The sequence below is a fragment of the Lynx canadensis genome, chromosome F1, assembly GCF_007474595.2.
Source record: "Lynx canadensis isolate LIC74 chromosome F1, mLynCan4.pri.v2, whole genome shotgun sequence".
Taxonomy (NCBI): Eukaryota; Metazoa; Chordata; class Mammalia; order Carnivora; family Felidae; genus Lynx; species Lynx canadensis.
Genome location: NC_044319.2, coordinates 53,465,692 through 53,488,809, shown reverse-complemented (window position 1 = coordinate 53,488,809; position 23,118 = coordinate 53,465,692). Strand labels below are relative to the sequence as shown.

Below are 23,118 nucleotides of genomic sequence, written 5' to 3'. Positions count from 1 at the left end.
TCCCTTGAAGCTGTCCTGTTTTATTGGTCTGAACAGGAAAGTCAGAGAGGGAGGATATTTGATGTGGGAAAACCAGAATGATCCTCCATCGACAGGGCTCAGGAGTCCACGGACAGCTAGAGCGGGCCTCTCATCCATCATCCTGCCATGGAGTTCCTTGGGTTTTTTCTCAGTGTTCCCAGAGCAGTTTTTTCATCAGTGATGAAGTTGTTACTGATCAGAACTGGAAAAATAGCTAATAAATAGTTAAAGGTTATGGATTTCTAAAATTAGGGGACCCAGCTTGTGAGTGCAGTGTTGCAGTTCCTTTAAACATCCCCATTTTGTGTTCCTTTTTTTTTTTTTTTGAGATACTTGGAAGAAAACACTTTGAACATTCTGAAAATGATTTTGTATAATCTCAAGGGTGCCAGCTCCTCTACCCCCTAAAATGCAATTAGGAATGTATCCTGTATATCGTATCTGATAGAATTTTGCTTTTTCAAAATTGATTTGAAAAACAATTGAATGTGGAAAATTAGATCAGACATTCAAGTACAATACAATCACATTTGTGATATTTTTTGGCTAATACATTGAAGATATAAAAGTGTCAAACCACGATGTATAATAACAGTCTAATTATCTTGCTTCAAAGGGGTACATCATTATATTGTTTGAACTTGTTATCTGCCTACCATCCACCTCCTTCTTTATGAGTGATGTTTAAAACATGTCTGGTACATTAAATGTTTTTGGAAAACCTGGACTACCCTCGAAAGAACGTTATGTCGATGGAGTTTTGATGGTTTTGAAATATCGCTTAAACTGAATGGCTCAAGATGTGCAGTCATATTAAATCAATGCTGAAAAGTTACAACTCTAATAAATTGTATTTATGCTAATGGTTGAGTCTGATTTACTGCAGCCATTAAAAGTGAAGAATAGGGGCGATAGTCTTCTCAGAATGGCCATTTCTCTGTTTTCTCTTTTATTCTTTCACAGCTCCACAAAGTGTGCCAACTCCCTCAAGAGTCCGCAGCATAAACGGATATAGCACTGAGGTGACCTGGGATGAACCTTTTGTGGTTAGAGGTGTAATTGAGAAGTACGTTCTGCGGGCCTACAGTGAGGATGACCCCCGTTCACCCCGCATGCCCGCTGCCAGTTCCGAGTTTGTTAATACCAGCACCCTCACAGGTAAGGGTGATTCCGTAGGGAGTAGATTTTATTAATTTTCTTTTTGTTTTGATTTTTAATAACATTATTCAAGAATTTTTCCCCCAAAACATGAGTTATTTGTATATTTTTCCTGGTTAAAAACAGCAAGAACCATCTAATGAAATGGAAGCTTATATCTACCTAGGATGAGGAGGATAATCCGACAATGTTTATGGGCTCTTATGGATAGCTTCATCACATGGTTGATATCCTGGCGTCCCTAAGAGATAAGGTCACAGGGGGCTCTAGTCCTTAAACACTCCATAGTCATCATTTAGATGTCTTATGTATATATATGGAACCAGCTTACCTATCTCACCATGCAAAAATTTACTCTTTGGGACTAGCCAAAGTTCACAACACCATTATTTATTGGAAAATTGTTGGTTAAACCTAATTATGTCAAGGTAGAGGAGGATGAGAGCACCAGCAGTTTGACTGGCAAACCAGTGAATCAATTACTCACAGGGCACTATGCCACGCAGAACGATTGGAGGGGAAAGTGCTCGTACACATCACACGCGTGCCCCATACTCAAATGCGTGCACATGTAGTAAGACAGCAGTTTTTAGCTTCGTGAAATGTTAAAGCACATTTACATGGAACGTCAAATTTCAGGCTTTGGCCAAAAAAAGGAAAACGCACCAACAAATTTGATAGAAAAAAATGTCTCCTCTGTCAAAGAATTTTCAAACTTGAAAAATGATATGGATTTCAGAGTCACTTAAATTATCTTTCAATATCTGTTGGTAACCCTCTTCTAGCCTTTTACTTCCTTCTTTAGATTTTTTAGAAACTACAACCCAAATATGTGAGCAATTATGCACAACTTCACATCTTCTAGTTCCTTTTTTCCTACTTTACCTACTTGGTAAAATCCAACCCGATTAAGCCCGTAGATTGCCTTTGCCCAGGTTGCACATTGAGGCTAAGTGGGCTGGGGTGGGGGTGGGGGTGGGAGCAAAAAACAAACAACAACAAAAATGAGCAGTTTGAACTACAAATTCTTGGTCCTCATTTTCAAATGGGTACTCAGTAATGATGCCAATCCTACTATATTTCTATAATAAGCTCCTTCTTCTATTCTCATTAAATATTTTCGATTTTTCCAAACAATCTAAATGCTAACCTCCCTCTTCCCACTCAGCTGAGGGGCTTATGTATTAGATTATCATAGACACCAGAGAAGAAACAGAATCTATCATATAGGGTTTCTGTCACTATCTTTCTAGCAAACATATATATTAATTGCATTTTTCTGAGCAATAGTGTTGTTATTAGGGGTTAAATGCATTAATGTTTGCCAAAACACTTAAAACTGTTTTTGGCGTAATCTAGGCATTTGCCGTTAGTATTACCTTTATTTTTTACTTTTCTCTCTCTTTTTTTTCACCTGGGACTTTGTTATGAATGCAACTTCTCCAGGCTTCCCACACGTGCTCACTCAGCAACTCTGGAGGCAGAGCTCGGCAATCCTTGGTTTTCATAAGCCCCCCTTACCTGACTCTGATGTGCCAAAGTTGGAGAACCAGTGCCCAGATGGATTTTTCCCAGAATCACTCAAAATCTATCAACTCCTGTTGTTAAACATAAGCAAGCAGCCTTAAACCCATTATTAAAAGCCTTCCTTTTATTTAAATTCCTTTCCAGCTATGGCCCTCTCTCTCTTCTTCTCAAACTTGCTTTTAGCAAGAAGTATTTATGGATGTTGTACCCATTTATTTCTTCACTTTATGTGGCTTGTGCTCACTTGCCTTGCAAAGGACACCAACAACTTCCATATTTACCTAGCTAAAGGACCCTTTACAATCCTGGTCTCGACTGCTCAACATCATTTTACACAGATTTCTCATCATTTATTGAAATATATCTTTGCTTCAATGACTCTTCCATTTTCCAACCGGATTCTCAGCCCCCCTTTTTTTGGTGTCCTTCTTCTGAAGCTTGTCTCTACATTTTGGAGAACCTCAGGATTTAGACCCGGAATCTTTCATTCTCTTTCTTTTTTTTCTACATTCTTCCTCCAGGAAACTCATCAATTCCCACAGCACCAAATACCATATAGATGCTACTGACTCACCAGTCCATTTCCCACCTAGATATCCAAATGTGTGTGTGTTCACCAGGCACTTAGAAAGATGGACGTTTCTAACAGATGTCTCATAATCTCTAAATTGACCATATCCAAACCTGAACTCTTACTCCTCCTGCATTCCCAGCATAAATAAATGACACCTCCAGACATGTAGTTAATCAAGCTTGAGAATTTTTCTCAGCATTTCGTATTCTCTTCATGCCTCATGTCTATGTTTATTGATCCATTTTCCAAACTATGTGTTAAATTCATCTGTCTTCTCCTATCTACTGTCCAATCCAAACCACTACAATCTCTTCTTACCTGGACAACCGCAACCCTTTTCTTTCTCACTGACCATCAGTCCATGTCACAAAGCAACCAGACATCACGTCCCTCTCCTCAGAATGCCTCAGCTGCTTTCCACTGCCCCTCTCCCAATCTCGTTTTGTCTCAGTCCCTCCTCATTTGCTGGGCTTTCAACTTTTGCTGTTAAAATTAATATGATTTTTTAAAAAGTCCTGCGGCACTTGGGTGGTTTAGTTGGGTGAGTGTCTGACTCTTGGTTTCAGCTAAGGTCATGATCTCACAGTTTGTGAGTTCAAACCCTGCATTGGGCTCTGTGCTGACAGCATGGAGACTGTTTGGGATTCTCTGTCTCCCTCTCTCTCTGCACCTCCCCAGTCTTGCTCGCTCTCTCCCTCCCTCTCTCTCTCTCAAAAATAAATAAACATAAAAAAAGTCCATATGTCAACCTTTGAAGTAATTCCTGACAATAATGGTAGGATAAATCTCTCAAAATGGAACAACTGGATGAAAGGCTCTTAAAACATTATATACTCTTGTACCTTAAAGTCAAGCAGATGTTGATACAAAACTCTGCTACCTAACCTTCCTGAACTTTGAGGAAGTTATGTGTCCCCCTGGATCTTTCTTTTATGTCTTAACCTATGAAGTGAGAGAATAATATTTACCTTAGGAGAATATCAAAAATATTAAGTGTCTGATATTCTAGCTGTAATGCTTTTTAGCTGTGTAAACTTATACAAATCAGTTAACACCTGTCTGCTTCTGACTTCCTATAAATAAACGGTAATGAAATAACTATCTACTTTATGAGATAGCTGTAAGGATCACGTGAATCTATGTGTATGTAAAGTACACAGGACAGCACTTGATACATGGATTGCACTGTATAAGTGTTAGTTATCAGACATTTTTTAAGTGTATAGTATAATGCTTAACATATAATAATTTCTCAACAAAGAACAGTTATTTGTATGCTTCCAAAAAGGCTGTAAAAATATATACTTACACTAATAGGCACAGCACAAGAGTGTATGTTTCATTTCATCCTAGTTGAGTACGTTTTAAAGCTAAAAACTTTGCAATTTTTCAAAATATATCAGAATATGGTTTTAATTTGATTTATTTGATTGCTAGAGACATTAAGTGTTTTCAGTGCTTATTGGTCATATATACCTCCTTTATGTCATTCCTAGCAAGTTTCATTGTCAGTTTTTCTATTGGAAGCCTCACATTTTACCCATTAATTAAAATATCTTTTTAGGGGCGCCTAGGTAGCTCTGTCGGTTGAGTGTCTGACTCTTGATTTTGGATCAGTTCAGGATCCCAGGGTCATGGGATTGAAACCTGCGTCAGGTTCCATGCTGAGCATGGAGCCTGCTTGGGATTCATTCTCTCTCTCTCTCTCTCTCTCTCTCTCTCTCTCTCTCGCTCTCTCGCTCTCTCTCCTCGTCATCATCGTCCCCCTCCTCTACCCCTGTTCATGCTCTCTCTCTCTCTCTCTCTCTCTCAAATAATAAAATAAAATAAAATAAAATAAAATAAAATAAAATAGTGAAATAAAATAAAGTGAAATAAAATAAAATAAAATAAAATAAAATAAAATATCTCTTTCCATATGAAGAATATTATACTTATGTTTGTCTTATATGTTGCAACCCTCATCACTTCTCATTTTTCTTTTCCTTTTTTTGCATTATTATGTGAAGATGAAAAAACATTTTCTGTAATAAATATAATATTGAAAAAACTTTTCATTAATTTTCTGTTGATAATTTGAAAAAGAAACCCATAATCTCCATTCAGGGTAGACTAATATTTGTTTATATTAGATATACCACATTGATAATATATAATGCAGATTCTCTGAATTAGCAATTCTAAATCCGAAGTAAAATCAAATCAGAAACTAGGGACAGGAATTTACAAATTATACCAGCTTGAGGCGTCTGGGTGGCTCAGTTGGTTAAGCATCTGACTCTTGATTTCTGCACGGGTCATGATCTCATGGTTCTTATGAGATTGAGCCCTGCATCAGGCTCTATGCTGACAGTACAGAGCCTGCTTGGGATTCTCTCTCCCTCTCTCTCTGCTTTTTCCTGCCCCCTCTCAAAATAAATAAACTTTAAAAAAAAATCTAAAAAAAAAAAAAAAATACCAGCCTCTCCCAAGATTCTGAAGGATATTCCCATGGAGGATAATACACCCCCTCCCCGGATTGAAACCAGTACAGTATATTATTGGGTGTTACTAAAGGACATGTCAGTCATGTGACTGGTGTACAGAGAAAATAAAATTGGAGAGCCACTGACCAATTGTTATTTATTTTTATATACCCAATCTGTAAAAAAACTAAGGAAAAAGTTTCAGCTATCAATACAGTTTTATTAATTTCTCTTTTAGAAACTTTCTTTTTTCTTTGTAATTTCCTTTCCTTTCCTTTCCAAGTTCTTTTAGGTCTTATTAGTAGCACAAAACTGATGATTTAAAAATTATACAGGTTTCCTGAATTAAGTCTGACCCAGAGCGTATTAGTCAGTAGTTGGAGTTCTGTGCTCTTTTCTTACATTACCTTACATTAGTTATTTATATTTTAATGTTCAAAGCCACATTGTTTTAGGCATATCTCTAAAATAGAATTAGTTTGATTGAGTTTTATATTCAATTTGAAATTGAATTAAGTTTAACTCATTCACGTTTATTTTTATAATTTATGTAACGGCTCTTACTTCTGCCATTATATATCATGCTTTCCAGTTTTATTTGTTATTTTTTAATGACTTTTCAAACTATTCTTTTTTTGTTCTTGCCTGTGTGGACTAAGAATTCTTTAACTTTTTTTTTCCCCATCAAGGGGTTTTAAAGTTATATCTGCTGTTCACAATTGTGAAATGAACACACAAGGATGCACGTAGGAAGTAATCTTCAAGATTATGGAGCATTTAATGGTAAAGAGAAAAGGGTGCTAGAAAGTGAGAACAGAGGCGTAAGAAAGTAGAGAGTGAAGGCTGGATTTGGTGTAAATATGAGGGGTGTGGAGTTTGGACAGTGATGGCTGTTTTGCCAGTTGGTTGAGATAATAACGTATCAAGAGAGGAAGATCAGTTTTGTTATTGATCTTAAATAATCCCCCTTTTGCATTTCTGAGGTGACTTTTGGTGAGATTTTAATGTTTACTTTTGGTTGTTAAAGTGATATTTCTTTGCATGAAACAATGCTGATTACTGGATGCACAAGGCAATTTAGCTTTACTGGTTCACATACGGTTCTTTACCAATTAAGTTATAAAATGTGTTCATCACTTTTCATGTATTTCTTGCTATTATATAGCCAACTCTTTTATTCGTGGATCCTTCTTCAGCTTGGAAAGTTTGCTGTTGTATATGTCCCTATTACTTCTGGTAAAAAATGCCAGCTTTCAATATTGTGTGTCTCTTCCAGGTTGGTCCTCCTATTTGAGAAGTCCAGACACACAGCTTTGTAGAGTCAAATCAATCTACGTTCAAATTCCAGCCCTGTCACTTGTTAGTGGTATGATCCAGGCACATTAAATAACATATCCCTATATCAGAGTTTCCTCACATATAAACTGTGTATAAAAACTTCTGTGTTACGGAAGTGTTGTAAAGATAAAACATGAATTACTTATATAGAATATTTTGCTCTGGTACATAGTGAATGTTCAACAAATTAATCATTATCTTTATATTACTTGGTCTCTGAATTCTAAGTTATTGCTTCATAATTATTTCCCTTTTCATATTCTGAGTTTTTGTTATTGATTCTGCTTTCTGATCCTTCTAAGGTGATCTTAAAATTTTTCTATTTCAGTCTTTGATATGATTTGCATTTATTTCTCCTCTCATCCAGCTCACCTTGTCTTCTGCCTACCTCTCAGTATTCTCAGTTTTCATCACTGTTGTTTACCACTTATCTTCCATCTTTGGCTTAATGGACTCCAAGTTCTTTTAGGTCTTATTAGTAGCATAAAAACTATACAGGTTTCCTGAATTAAGTCTGCCCCAGATCATAATAGTCTGTAGTTGGAGTTCTGTGCTCTCTTCTTCCTCTTGAGTCACAGATGTTCTTCTCGTTGGCTAAATGCACCCTGACCTCCATGTCCATGGCTCACTTGCCCCAACCCTAAATGTACCTTCAGATTGAGTGCTTGCTCAGGAAAATTCAATCATTTTCAAGTCACCCAAGTAGGCACTTAGTTTTTGTCAATAAAAACCTTCGCTGGGATTTTGCCAGGTCAATTGAGGTAAAATAGCTCTAGACTCATGGCAATAAGCAAATCTCAACATGCTTCTTCCCAGTATTTGGTAAAGAAGAAGGGCTGATGCTGTGGGCATTTTGTACCCAGCTGGGGATTCGGTTTGCCCTGGGCTATCCTTCAAGTAGTCAATTTGTCTTGGCCTTGTATCCTTCCAGGTATTTCTAAATCTTTGGTCATTTCATTGGTATTCTTATTAAGGCTGTGATTCTCAACCATGGGTGCCACTGAGCTGCCCAGGGAGCTTTAAAAACTACTGATGCCCAGACTCCACCTGCAAAGAGTCTGATTTTTTGTTTGCTTAGAACACAGGCTGGACATTGATATCTTTAAAGTGTCTATAGGAAATTCTGTTGTACAGCCATTACTGGGGAACACTGTTAAGGGGAGGACTGAGATCAAGTCTCAATTTTACCCAGACATGCTTATGGCAACCTCTATCTCCCAACTGAAACTTGAAAATATAGGACCCAAAAAAGGCAAATGTGTAGATAAAGATGATAAAGTATTAAAATTAAGTAGGTAAAATTAGCAAAGGAAAATCACAGGACAACAAAACTTAAGTGCCGAGCATTGGGAAGAAGTGGGAAATGACAGTCACGCTGACAAAATGCAGAAAGCAAGAGAGAGAGGGAAAAAATGAATATTAACTAGGAGAACTGGAAGAATAGAATAGTGGGACAGAATATTTACCATTCATGAATTTGGCTACCAGAGGATTAAATGAGATAAATCCCAGTAGTGGTGGAGAGTCCAAGGGTTAACAGCCCCACTCAGGAGCAAATGGGCCCCTTTGGGCCACCAGGTCTGGATTCTGTGCCCTCCGAAGGCCAGGGTTCAGAGCAGGGAGTTCTTGAAAGTTCATATCCTCAGATGGAGCCTCAGGGTAGAAAGCCCTGCAGTTATCACTCCAGTGTATCTTTAGACTTGTTGCAAAGGGCTCCAATTAACTCTGGTAGCTTTTGCTGATTTTCCCTCCAGCCCTGTTAACATGCGAAGTTGCTTCCCAGAGAGACAGCCCTGGCATTTCCCTTCAAACCCAGGGCTGTTCAGAAAGTGACTTCACAATTCGATTTGAAATTATGTCAAGAATGAGTGGATTCAAGAATTTGCACATATACAATATTTTTTTTCTTTTTTTCCTTATATTAAACATATAAACTTGATTATCAGCATAATTAGTCTAGCATCTGGCATTAGTGTTAGGGCTATAATTGGTACACCAAAACTATTTTCTCAATTTTGTTGCTGCATTGCATTTAGCTAAAGCCTAAGAGTTATATATTCTTTCTTTAGAATAATAAATACTAAAAATTAATAATATTTATTATACACTGTATTTTAGTGGAAGAACCAATAATAATCATCTTTCAGATTACCCAAATAAATCTAAATTTGTGTAGAAAAATAAATGAAAGACATTTTAATTTATGATGCAACTAATAATATACCTTTTGCTACTAAAATTGGTTCAGTCCTCAGATGCAGTAGACTCTAGTCTTCTACCTAAAGAAATTGGGTAGCATAATGAAGATCTGTCTCTCATTTTTCTTTCTCTTCTGTAGCTGGTAGTAATAATGAGTGATTTTCAACTCTGTTGGTCATAAAGTGATTCCTGGATTGCTTATAAAATGCACATTGTTGAGTCCTTCCCCAATACCCACAAGAGTCTGTATATGGGGTTAGATTTTATCAATCTGCATTTGACTGAGTGTTCCAGTTGGTTCCCTTGAAGAAGGTCTATAGACCACATATTGTAGAACATGAGACAGGGGAGTGGCCAGGAGAGAAGGGGGTCATTTTCACCTGCTGGGCTTGAATTCATCCCAGCTTTGTTTTCACCTGCTCCTTGTCTCAACTACATTAGTTTTGCAGGCAGAATATTGCTAAGGGCAAGTGGAGAAATAGAGGCAGTGTAAGTAGGGCCTCTTGCTCTTAAGGGAAGTGCTTTTGAATGTTGCCCAAGGAGAAGAAGTGAACATTACTTGAGATGTTGGTAAAATGAAGATTCTGATTCAGTAGATATGAAGATGGATGTGAGATTCTGCATTTCAAGCAAGTCCAAACCTACCATCCCTAACCCCATATGCCCAGTAGAAGTCAGGGAGCTCACTATTTATATAAGAAATAAAAAAACAAGTGTTGAATTTCAGGATGCCCATTGGGTTCATTGATAAAAGATCCCAGTGCAATTCAACAAATGAAATAGAATTTCATCTGCATGTATTTAGATTACAAACATTTAACTATACATAAAAAAAAACACACAAAACCAACCAACCAACCAACCAACCAACAATAAAACCTTTTAAAATAACGGCACAGACAAAAGATGCTATCCAATTCTGAAATTGTCAATATCTGCTACCCAGGAAGAATGTGCAAATAATTGTATGGTTTCCCAATCATTGACAAAAAATAAATAAAACTCATTTTGGGGGTATAAAAAGGAATGAAGAATCAAGAGCCCTAGAGAATCTTTGATTAATGAAAAGTTAGAGGCATACACAAAATCAAATGTACTGTACTTTATGGACCATACAAGGAGTTGTCAAGGGGACTTTAAATCATAAGTGATTTTGCCTTATGCCTGACTTTGGAACTTAAGCTCAGCCATTAGTCCATTAATAAGTGAGATGCTACTCTTTATGTGTATGTGCATGTATGTATGTGCATATGTATACATATATGTACACATATACATATATTGTATATATCATATATAATATAAGCTATTATTATACTTACCTGAGAAGCCAGCAGAGAGATGACTATAATAAAAACTGTGATTTTTTTTTCTACTCAGCTGGGAACTCTTGACTCAACAGTTATTAAAACTCCCTAGGGGTGCCCTTTGTGCACCCAGCTTATATTTTCATTAAACAATAAGTTCCTCAGGACAAGTATCATACTTTATATTTATTTTAAGTCTTGCTCAGCACCTTGCTTAAGGTAGATGATCAGTACACTTTTCTTTTTTTTTTTTTTTCAACGTTTATTTATTTTTGGGACAGAGAGAGACAGAGCATGAACGGGGGAGGGGCAGAGAGAGAGGGAGACTCAGAATCGGAAACAGGCTCCAGGCTCTGAGCCATCAGCCCAGAGCCTGACGCGGGGCTCGAACTCACGGACCGCGAGATCGTGACCTGGCTGAAGTCGGACGCTTAACCGACTGCGCCACCCAGGCGCCCCATCAGTACACTTTTCTTAAAGTGATGAAGAAATAGACAAATGAACAGATGCAGCTTCCTGCTAACACATTTCTAGTTAATGAAATGTTAATATTATTTTATCCTGCTGAGTTGAGTATTGAACTACTGATTTTTACTAGTCTCATCAGTGTTATAGTTCTCTAATTTTATGAAATAATGTACAGAACTATCACAACTTAAACATATATTTGGAACTTAATATGCTTATTCCCAACGGAAAAAAAAAGTGTTGGTAGGGTAAATAGATTCTAAAAATTAGTTCCCAAACTTGCACCTCATAATGGAACTCAAGTGCTATAATTTGCAATTAAAAATAATGGAAGCCAATACTGCTATATTGCTGATAATTACACAGAACAGAAAAATTCATTTATTAAAAACAAAAGCATTATCTACTCTGTTCCAGGCTAGTGCTAGATCCTACCTTTACAATCTGCTTTTATTGTTGTTTTTTCTAATATTTTTTATTGTGGTAAAATACACATAACAAATAATTTGCTTTTATACCATTAAAATATGGTCCAAGAACTTTCTCTAAAGTATAATATTATATTTTAAAAAATCACAAAGTTTTATGGGGAAACACAGTAGAGATGAGTTTTCATTTTTATTTAATTTTACTGAAAGGATCCAAATAACAGTGACTTAGACAAGATTAAGTTTTTCTTTTTCTGGTAATAGATGTTCAAGTTTAGTCAATGTAGGAGTGGGATGTTCACAGTGCCAGGGACCCATACACTTCATCTCTTTGCTATGCCACACTAGGGACAAGACTACTTGCCTCATGGTCCAAGATGGCTGCCTGAGATTCAACAATCCAGTCTGGTTTCCATCCAGCAGGAAAGTGGGATGGTTGAAAAAGGATATGCACATTCACTGCAAAGACATATTTCAGAAGTTGTTCCTCTATCTCTCTATACTTGTGTGTTTAGTAGGTATAGCCATGTGACTATGAACTTACGTCTATGAATTTAAAAAGTCTGTGAACTAAGTTCATAGTCACATAGCTATACTTAGCTGCTGAGAAACGTTGTCCTTATTCACAGTAGCCATTTGTCCACCCATCTTTCTGTTTTACTGTGGAAGAAAAGGAGAATATATAATGAGGGGGCACTTAGTGGTCTGTGCCTCAACAGGCAAACTTCAGAAGGAAATTTTAAAAATTCATTTTGATGGTATTATTAAAAGATGAATTTTGAGGAAGTCTTTGCCATTTTTATAGTACCCCATAAATTAACATTCCATATTTGTAGTTTATTACAAACTATTTCTTTAAATGTAAATCTTGGTCTGAAATGGTATGAAAAAATTCACAGGACAAAAATATGGCCTATGACATAAATAGTAAAAATAGAAATGATGTAATGTTCCTGCTTAGCTAATGTAGAAGAATTTCATTAGGTAATGCAGTGTTGATGAGTTAATAGCTTTGTCTAACTCTCCTGAATACATAATGTGCCTGAACGAGTTGTACATTGTGAAATCTGCAGATAGCCCTTTTTACAAGTTATTCATTTTCTTTTATGCCCTAAGAATCTGCAGTGCAGGATGTGGATTTCTTTTTGTTACGTGTTGTACCATGGTTAAAAATGAGGGTGGCATATAAATTTTGCTGTATAGTGATAGTCAAGTAGGAATATCTATAATACTATAGTAGTTGATACAAATACTTCAAGGTTACCAATAAGATCTGATAAAGAAAAGGAACAGTCACTCCCAATTTTTCTGTTTTCTAACTTGTGACCATTTTATATTTGTATTGCATTTGGAACTAATAAAATATATGTGCGTGTGCGCGCGCACACACACACACACACACACACACACCCATGCCCAATGTTTTACTCAAAAGCACACATGTATGCACACACACTGATTCAGGGTCTGAATCAAATCAGTTCTTTTCATAAGGGAATATTATAGGCCTACACACTTGCTCATTTTGGAGGATAAATATGCTACTTTCTGTTTGAACACAGTAGGATTTAGCAATAAATTTGAACCTTTTAACAAATTTTAAGGTGTAATTGTAAATAATTTGCTATAAAAAGTGTGCTACTTTTAGTGACATCATTTCAATCCATCTTCTTTCTTCTTGCAGAACTGGGGTTTGGGTTGAATAGCAAGAATGATAATCTTGGAGTCAGAAGACATAGGTTCCAAACTCTGCTCTGCTGTTGGGTTTGAGCAACACCTTCCAGACTCTGCCTTACAGCAGCCCCATCTGTATAATGGGGTAATAGTATAGGAGGTTCTTAGCAAGGACCTGGGACACTGATCAATAAGGGGTGACTTTCATTTCTTTTTCTTTTCCTCCTGTCTTCTTGCCTGCCTCCCTACTTACTCACATCCAATAGTTTCTTTGAGGGTTCTTCTAATGATTCCACTATCACCCCTTGAGGTTAGATGGAGAGTTAATGACTGGATGGCTTCAAACCTATTGCAGAATTACAATGGAAATGACAGAGACAAAGGCATTAATTAAAAATTAGGTTAGATGTAAGCCTTCTGAGAGAATCTTAACTGGATAATACTTTGAGGTCAATTAAAATCCCTGTTTAAACCATTCTCAAAGACTGGAATTGGACCCTATATTTTATAAAGAAAAATAAAAGAATAAAATGTTTTTCCTATTTGTAAACATCAAAATATGTTTAGTTTTCTTTATCCCAGGTATATGATTTTCTGTAATTTCTACTACAAGTTTTAAACAAAATCAGAAAAACCGTTTAAAGGAAATTAAACATTAAGAATTCGTTTTAGAGTGTTTAGAGGATTACCTTAGGTTTGAGGTAAAGGTGTTTACTATTCCACTTTTTGGTTGAAATGAAAACTGGATTTCATTTTATAAATATTAGAGATCCTAATTTTCATTTAAAATCTTTCCAAAAACCGCAACAACAACCAATTGCCACCTTCTATGCTATTAAGAACCAGAGTAGAAGCATCCTGGGTGTGTTTCCAGATCTCTGTTAGACCATTAAATTTTCATCCATACTTAACAAATGTCATTATTCAGTTTCATGGGGTCACTGTGTCAAAATGTCTGTGTTAGACCTTTAATTTATTTTCAGAGGTTCCTTTAAGTGGGCAGAAAGTGTGGCATGTTGGATGGATTTACTCTCTTTAATCCATCCACCAGGGTGGTTTGCAGCTCAAAACTTATTCTGGGATGTATACTCAAAAATCAGAATTTATCAGCATGGCAGCCTAAGCCTACTCCAGAAAAGTCTCCCTCTCTTCTGCTTCCCTTCTTCTGGCTGGTTCTCTTTTAAAAGGTGGGTTCTTCCATTATGTCTCCAGGTAGCGGTAGCAGCCGTGCCTGTGTGGTATCCCTCACCAGATGGCCCTCTTAATAAATGCCTTTCTCTTGCCCACCCTCACTTCCTTGATCCAAATGTGAAATGCCAGCAAATAAATAAGAGCATTGTACTCTGATGAGTTCTCTTGAGATGAAGAGAAGCCCCAGGGAGAAGAAGCTAGAAACAGCTCTTCTGTTTGCTGGACTGCTCCTAATTACTGGCTAGTAGGTAAAAGACACTGTTTAGATAATATAGAATTTAAAGGGAGAGCCAGGGAGGGAGGGAAGGAGGGGGAGAGAGAGGGAAAGAAGGAGGGTGCATATATTATGTCAAATGCCTCTGCTAACGTGAACATACTCTTGGGTTGTTAGAGTCCATTTGAAATATTGTGCGTGATCTTTGTGAGGGACCACAGTCTTCGGTCTCAGGGTAGGCGATTGCTGTGTGCAGATTTCACTGCCAGGCTAAAAGTGCAACACAAATGAGTGGGTAATGAGAGCAGAACAGCCAGTTCTTTAATTGAATTAAAAGCTGGGTGACATCAATGCAGACACCTGTCCAATTACAGACAGGCCAAGGTGTTTACCATTGCTGTACAAGCGATTCGAAGATGACAGAAATCTTTCCGCCCACAGATTAACATAATGAAGGAGAACAGATTACCGTGGATGGCGGCCAAACACCTAGGTTGGCAGCTGGGGGTGGGGTGGGAGAGGGAGGAGGAGTCCGCTCAAGTATGTAAATAGAAACAGCCTTTTTTCTTTCTTCTCAGAAATGTGTTGGGCTTTACAAAGGATGCCATTTTGCTTTGTGTCTCAGGTTCGGTTTCCGGGCAGAGCATTTATACTTGTCTGCATTTAGTCAGAGGAGTTAATCATAAAATTCCAACGTCACAGCTGGCTCCTCTGTTGTCTTCCTGCTTCTCGGCACACAGAGTTCTATTAGAGACTCAAAAGCTCGCACAGCTGGTGTCAGCTCCACAATGATTTTCTCTCAGGTAGCCAGGCTGCCTCCAATTACTGATATTTCTCTTTGGCTCCTTTGAAACTTGAGGCTAGAGCAAAGGAAAGACAGTGTTGGAAATAATCATCATCAGTCAAAAGAAACAATGTCTGTTACTTTGCTGACTCCCTGGAAAGGGTAGAATGGGAATGGGGTCTCTTAGAGTGAGGGAGACAGCTGAGTGGTGCTAAGCAGATGGAAAGTCTTCGTTTTTCCATCGAGCATCGAGTGCCCGCTTTGGTAAACCATCCTAAGAGCTTCCGGAAAATAGGACAAGTAAAGACGTAAAAGGACATATCCTTTGCATTCAAAGAGTGTCCTAAATCGCTTTGAGGGACTTTTAAATTTCAGCATCCTCCAGGATAAGGCTCTTACCCTCTGCTGGGTGGAAACCCTCAGAACACAGACTTTGGAGCCATAGACACCAGGACTCTTAAACTTCCTACTGTGATGTGCTTTCCTTCTGGAAATGAAGTCCCTGTCCCTAGTCTTTCAGCCTGGGCTTTCTGCATGCACCAAGGCCCACAGGACTGCAATTCAAAGGGAATATACTTGCTTTACTTCAAACTCCCTTGGTGTGGCATGTCAAGATTTCTCAATGTTAAGCATTAATGCAAAATGCATTATCGCTTAGCAGTGAGAGGTCTGGTCCTGCTGGTGCCAATGATTTTAATCTGGATACCAACACTCCTGTGTTTCATGGGATACTAACACTTTTAAGACATCAATAATGCTTACTTTATGCTTATTGAATGTTTTTTCAGCTCATCCTCTTCCATTATCAAAAGGGACTGGCAGGTTTCCTGACATGGTTGGGACCATTTTCTGATTTCACAGAGTTTTGTGGCTGAAAGGAAATTTGAGAGGTCATTTGGCTAGCCTAGAGGGTTGGGACAGTCTTAAATTCAAAGGAAAAAAAGACTTCTCTGTGATGTCTCAAAGAAAGAGAGCCCATCTTAAAATTTCTCACTGTCGGGATATACTTCTTTATTTTAAACATCCCAGGTGTCATAAAGGGAGATTACCCCCACTTTCTCTCATTGGGTTTTCTATGGACGCAGAATATGCCACATTTTTCTATCTAGGATTCATTTGTAAATAAGTCACATTGTATTTTTTTAGTATTCTTTTTAATATAATACTGAAACATAGTTTCAGTGATTATCCTTTTTTCTCTTTGTCATTAATTAAATGATAGACAAACGTGTATCACATTGGACGAGGAAATCCAGATCTATAGATGCTCTTGTCCACTTATCATATATACAAGCACTCTTCTTTATGAATTATTCTGTATTACTGTTATCATTAGGAGCCTACAAGATCTAATATTTTCTTGGATTAGAAACTATAGAGATCAGATGTATTCTTCACTACCTTTCCCAGTGGCATAGACAAGAAATGATAAATACTTTTTGACGATGATATACTATCATGGTAGTACTATCCTTTTTTTTTCTGGAGAGTGTATAATAAGTAAGACTCTGACACTTAAAGTAAGGCCATTAGGCCAATCACTCAATGATCTTTATGCATATATCCAAGAAAGGCTATCTTACATAGTATTGGAGAGAATATAATTGCCCTCTGTGGTAACAGCAGAATTTCTTACACCATCAATTTTAATCCATCTTCATAAACTCTCTATACTAAGAAACAAGATGTAAACCACACGTCCTAGACACTAGGATGACTTTGTTCTGAATTAGGGAAGATGGCTAGGTTGACAAAACCCCCTCTCTGACCCCAAGCACTAACTGTAACAAGGAGATAAACAGTGCTGAATCATTACATTACTCTTCTTATGGAAGTAGATAATACTGATCTGTATTTAGGTGAAAATTATTATGGGGGCACCTGGTGGCTTTGTCAGTTAAGCATCTGACTCCTGATTTCGGTTCAGGTCATGATCTCAGGGTTTGGTTCTCAGTTTGTGAGTTTGAGCCTTGAGTCAAACTCTGTGCTGTCAGTGTGGAGCCTGCTTGGGTTTCTCTGTCTCTCCCTCTCTCTGCCCCTTCCCTGCTTGTGCACATTCTCTCTCTCTCTCTCTCTCTCTCTCTCTCTCTCTCTCATAAATAAATAAACAAACAAACAAACAAATATTCTGATGTTTTGACAGACTTTGAGACAAAACATTATGAGCAAGATCCTCATTGGATATAGGAAAGAAATGGTACCTTAGCCTCAGAAAGTACAGCACAGTTTTTGAAAGTGACGATTTACAAACCATCCAAAACTTTCCACCTGGGATTTGAAGTTGGCAAGAACCAAAACATCACCTTTTGCCTTTTTTTCTTCTTTTTTCCTATTTTGCAGCTCTCATTTCTCAGTGTTTGTTATGGTTTCACCTGCCTTGAAATGGGAAATGTGAGCACTTTGATGAATGGCCTGAAAGATGATCTAGTTTCTCTCCAGCATCTTTCTCTAAGAATCTTAGGATATTTCTACGAAATACAATTTGGCCAACTTCTCTATCAGAGCACAAGGCTGAAGAAAGCAAGTTTTATGAGTAGAGTATTTCCTGTTTTTTAAACTCCTTAAGGTTTAAGAATGGGGGTGGCAGGACTTAGCAAAGGAATTTCATAATACACATATACATTCAAAGTAACTCCTTTAGTGAAGGCAAAAAAGGTTAAACAAAATACTGAAGACCATTTAGTGAATGTGATATCGTTTAGTATCTGGTTTGACATGATCCTTCTTAAAGTCCATGTTAATGCCTTTCTTGCTAAGTTGATGTAACTGTCATAATTCCAACACTGTACTTCAGCCATGATTTGGAAAGAAATAATGTCTCAGGATAAGGCATTGTGTAAGGCCAGTCTTCAAAATTGTAAAATAACGCAATTGCTTTTATAATGCTTCTCAGTGATGACATTACCTGGTTGTATCATGCATCCCCATACTAAAGATTTCAGAGCACCAGCTTGATACAACCACTGGATCTCTTTGGACACAGCATTCCTTTGCCCCAGCTAAATCATTACCATCCATAAGAGGGAATGCTTTTCACATAGGTCACGTAGCTTAAGTGATGAACAAGGGAAGCTAGTCTCATATCCCAACATGTTTTTCTTATTTGCTGTAGGAATAAAAGTCTCATTCTCTGGGGGATGATTCATTTCTTGTTAGAATGGCATTATACTAATTCAGACACACAAGTTGTCTTATTTAGACTCTCACAATAGACTCAAACTTGGCAATAAGAAGACGTGACAAATGCTAATTTTTTTGAAAAGATAAAACGGCCAGAACATATCTTACCTTAGTTTTGAGTCCGGAGTTTTGGGATAATGCTGAAACATTGAGAAATGGGAAAGTGAAGCTTAGGGAAGAGTGTAGACTGTCAGGTTCGGATCGGAGCATGAGGAGAATGAAATGCTAGTGGGATGTCCAGGTGGGATATATGACTTGGAGATAGAGGTGCAGAAGCAGAGCTGAGGGAGAGAGGTGAAGTCCGCAGATATAAATGAGAGATAGGACTTGATGAGCTAACAAAGGTAAGTGCTCAGGAGAAGAGAGAAGCCTGAAGGCCCGACTTTGTAAACCAAAAGCCATTTATAGGGCTGCAAAAGGAAGATGAGCCAATCAGGTCAAGGGAAGAAAGGAGCTCTCAGAGGCTGAGGAGAACAACTCAGAAAATTCAATGGCACAAAGGAAGCTGACGGAGTCAAAGTCCAGTGAGTGAGAAAGATAAGGATTTTATCTGATATTTAGAGATCACCAGTCATCTTGGAAGATAAAAATCAGTATTTAGTAGGAGGAAACTGGGTTGCACAGTGCACACAGGAAACTGCTAGAGCTCTCTCCTTACATATATTCCTAAACTCATTTAATCTTGTTAGTAACACTTTGAGGTAAGTTCTATTATCTCCATTTCACAGATGAGAACTGAGGCCTCTCCTTCAAGATAGGTATAGTTATTACCTGTTTACAGGTAAGGAAACCAAGGCACAGAGATCTGAACAACTTGCCCAAGCCCATACAAGAAATCAATAGCAGAACGGGCATTTGGGCCCTGGCAATCTGGCCTAAGTGTCTGTTCTCTTGAGCACTCTACCACCATGTGATGAGGACGTGTAGATGGTGATGTATACTTTCTTTAAGACATTTAGTGGAAGGAAACATGACTTCTTCAAAGAAAGTGAACTTGGAATACAGGTCATGGTCTGGGAAATTCAAGAGGAAGTCACAGCCATTGCAGCAGAAGGGGAAGAGAGCAGAAGGTTACCGTATGAGGCGGAGTCAAGATAGAGGGAGCTGAATTTGGCATGAGGTAGTCGCACATGTATGCGTATTGGTTCACTGGCTTGCAGTCTTCTTCCTCCATGAGTTAAGATGATGGCACCAAGGGCAGCAGAGAGGGCTCGGTGGCCCAGGATGATGGCTGGGGAGCTGCTGGAATGAAGACTGGAAGGCATCACTAAAGTGTGAGGTGCCAAAGCAGACAATGGCTATGGGCTTTGTTTCGTTCTGCTCTTTGCTCTTTTGATTTTTAAAAATTTTCTAGGGAGAGGAAATAAGAAAACGTATACATTAAATTTTGTTTGAATGATGCAAGCTGTTGCCACTATTGGCACATTTAAACAATATACATTCTGTAGCAGGCTATTGATGGTTTACACAATAAAGGGATACCACGCTGGGACCATCTTTACATAAGAATGATGAAAACCTATGTAGTTAGGATTAAAGATGACTCTGAAAAATGTCCACCATGAAAACCAATGGTGAGCAAATACACAAATTGTATTTTTGATACTTCTTTAATTCCCAGGATTAAGTACATAAAGAACTTCTGTCTTGGTTATGAACATCAGTAAACAAAATGTGCTTTCATTTCTATAGGTACTTTTAATTGCTGAACAAATCTTACCTATTCACCACAAAGCCGGGATAATTCAACACTTCCATGTGTACCACTTCTGTTTAAGACAGGTGTCTTAATTAAATAAACTAATAATTTTGCAAGTAGAAGCACAAAAGCATAATTATCTAATTTGCTAATTGTTCGACTATGTTGATTTGCATCTTTGTTAGTTGCAACATGAACAAATAGTTTGTATCCGTGTATCCTACCGTTAAAGTAATGAAGCCACTCTTGGGAGTAGCATTTCCTAAAGTGTGTTAATAGATGCCGTGTAAAAAGGACTCTAGTTGAATAGGCTGAAAAATGCTGGGTTAGAGAAAATTGAAGAGTTTCATTCTGCAGGAGGTCTAGAATCCTAGAATGGGATAATATGCATCTTAACTATCAAATACACTGTGCTCTGCTTTACGAACTATATATGGAAATCCATTTTTAAAGAGGAACATCTCAGGGCACTAATGTTCTGAGGCGCACATTTGGGAAAATGCTGTTTTGAGTTGTTTTAACAATAAATTGGTGTCACAATTTTTTTTCACTCGTCATTCCATTCTGTAATCAGCACACAGGCAGGAAAATGCATTAAAGAGGCATATGTTTTTGTTTGTATCTGTGTCTCTACATATATTTCTCTCTCTCTCTCCTTCTCTCTCTCTCTCCTTCTCTCTCTCTCTCTCTCTATCTCTGTCTCTCTCTCTGTCTCTCTCTCTCTCTCTCTCTCCCTATACCACACACAGTGTTCTTATGGCTGCATACAGTAAACATGCAAACCTCCCTTTTCCCCTTTTTATTACAGGCGTATTGACAGGCCTGCTACCCTTCAAAAACTATGCAGTAACCCTAACTGCTTGCACTTTGGCTGGCTGTACTGAGAGCTCACATGCACTGAACATCTCTACTCCACAAGAAGGTAAAGTAATTTCAAAGGTCTTGACTTCCACATTTCAGTTATGAATAATAAAATAGGAGAAGAGCTAAATGCTGCAAGGCCATTTGCTGGAAAACCCCAACCTAATTTGATGACAAAGTGCATTGCCAGGCCATAATTGCTCCATTTTTTGGGGGGGTGTGAAAATGAATCAAACTCCATACCCTTTAATGACATGCATCTTTAATAGCTGTAATGCAGATTAATGGGCTTTTTAATTGCTGTTACATTGTTCATGCAAGAGCCTTGTCATTAATATGAAGCATCTGAAAGATTAATGAAAGCTTCCTCATTTTACTATGGCTCAGAAGTAAATCTAGAGACAGTCTGACTAAAAAGAATTGATTGTACGGCACAGTATGAAATTGAGAATCAAACGGTTGATTTCCATGGTCTCTTTGAACTGCTAAACACCAGCACAGGCAACAATTATTTCAGTATGATGGAGCCTCCAAATGCCGGTTGAGGCATTATTAATCACTGCTCGGTTCCTTCTGACTGAAGTCTCACTTTTGTTGTACTTGGGACTTACAAACTGTTGGCATAAATTAATGTTTCAGAAAGCGTACGTTAAGAAGGCAGTGAGAAAGAGAAAATATTTTAGCACTCCAAAGTGAAAGCTTTGCTCAAGCATCAGAACGCATCACTTCAAGAGATAACAGCTCTCCAAACATTTGAAGCATTGTTGCTTTATATTTCTCTCTCCTGGATGAGGGGAATTACAAGTTGTTTCTACCATCTAGCTGTCAAGTTGCTGAAGAGATTGAAAAGCTTGATCCTCGGGGGAAGAGTCAGCCAACCTCTCTCCCTCAGTATCCATGTGTCCCCCTTCCTGACTCCCTCTTGTCCCCTTCCTTCTTTCAAGTCCTTTAGCAAGTACCCCTCACACAGACGATATGTAACAGAAAGACAATGGCCCCAAATGATGAAACCAGGAGAGGAGAGACGAGCCTGTGAAAACCTTTGTGTGGCCTCTTATTCTTTGTGCTTTGCACTTGACCCAACCAGAGCTTCCTTACCTGGACTACACCATCAGTGACCTACCATCACTGTTTTCTAAGGGTCCCCTCAGTCTAACCTACAGAGGAAAGCACTGTTTCTCTTCATGTGTCATTGCTTCTGTTGGGGCACTGGATGATCCTCTCCCCTTACAAATCCTTCCACCAGCGTCAATATGGGACAAGAGCCCTGTTGTTGTCCTTATTTTCTCTATATACACCACCTCCTCTGTCCAGCTTTTGCCTGGTACCCTTTCAACCTACTTCACAGCTGTACCCTAGAGGGATTCCTACTGGTGCCGTTCACCATTCCCTCTTCATTACTTAAGGAATTTCCTCTTCTAGCTTTTTCTTCAAGTTACTGCCAATGTACCAAACAATAGATGTATTTAGGGTCAATATTTGAAAACTTTTAGTTCCTATGATTCCAATTTATTAACCCTTACAGAAAATTAACAGAACCTTATTTTAAAAAAATGCAATGTTGTTTTCATAATTAATTACTGGATTCTGTACTTATGGTTATTTCTATAGGTACAGATAGGTTTATTTTTATGTCTATTATGAACTGCCCTCACCAGCGTTGCCCACCTTAGATCAAAAGCTCCTCAAGGGTAGGGACTCTATCTATCTGTTTAATTTGCTTTAATAGGCACAGCCCCAAGTAGAGATTATGGGTTAATAATACTCTTGATGAAGTAACACAAGCATCAGTCAAGTGAACTAGTGTTATACTCCCCATCCATCACTGATGCAAATTCTCATAAATTCAGGACAGTTATTTAGTACTGTTCCTAAAGCAATTACTGACAAGCTGCCCACGAATCAAGAATATTTCCATGCGTGGGATTTCAGGTTTATTTCATGATTTATTGGTTTAGGTCTGAAAAGTTTGAATCAGAAAAGTAAACTAAAATTAGACTCTATAAATCTTTTTTTTTTTTCTTTTTCAT

General features: G+C 37.9%; 1 protein-coding gene across 1 annotated transcript in view; it reads left to right on the top strand.

Moving 5' to 3' along the window:
- The window catches only part of USH2A (usherin), a 739,358-nt gene that overhangs the window by 318,048 nt on the left and 398,192 nt on the right, over positions 1–23,118 (top strand). Inside the window, exons 29-30 of the mRNA XM_030302386.1 lie at positions 985–1,179; positions 21,036–21,149. Coding sequence (XP_030158246.1) covers positions 985–1,179; positions 21,036–21,149 — 309 coding nt within the window. The remainder of the gene's footprint in view (positions 1–984; positions 1,180–21,035; positions 21,150–23,118) is intronic.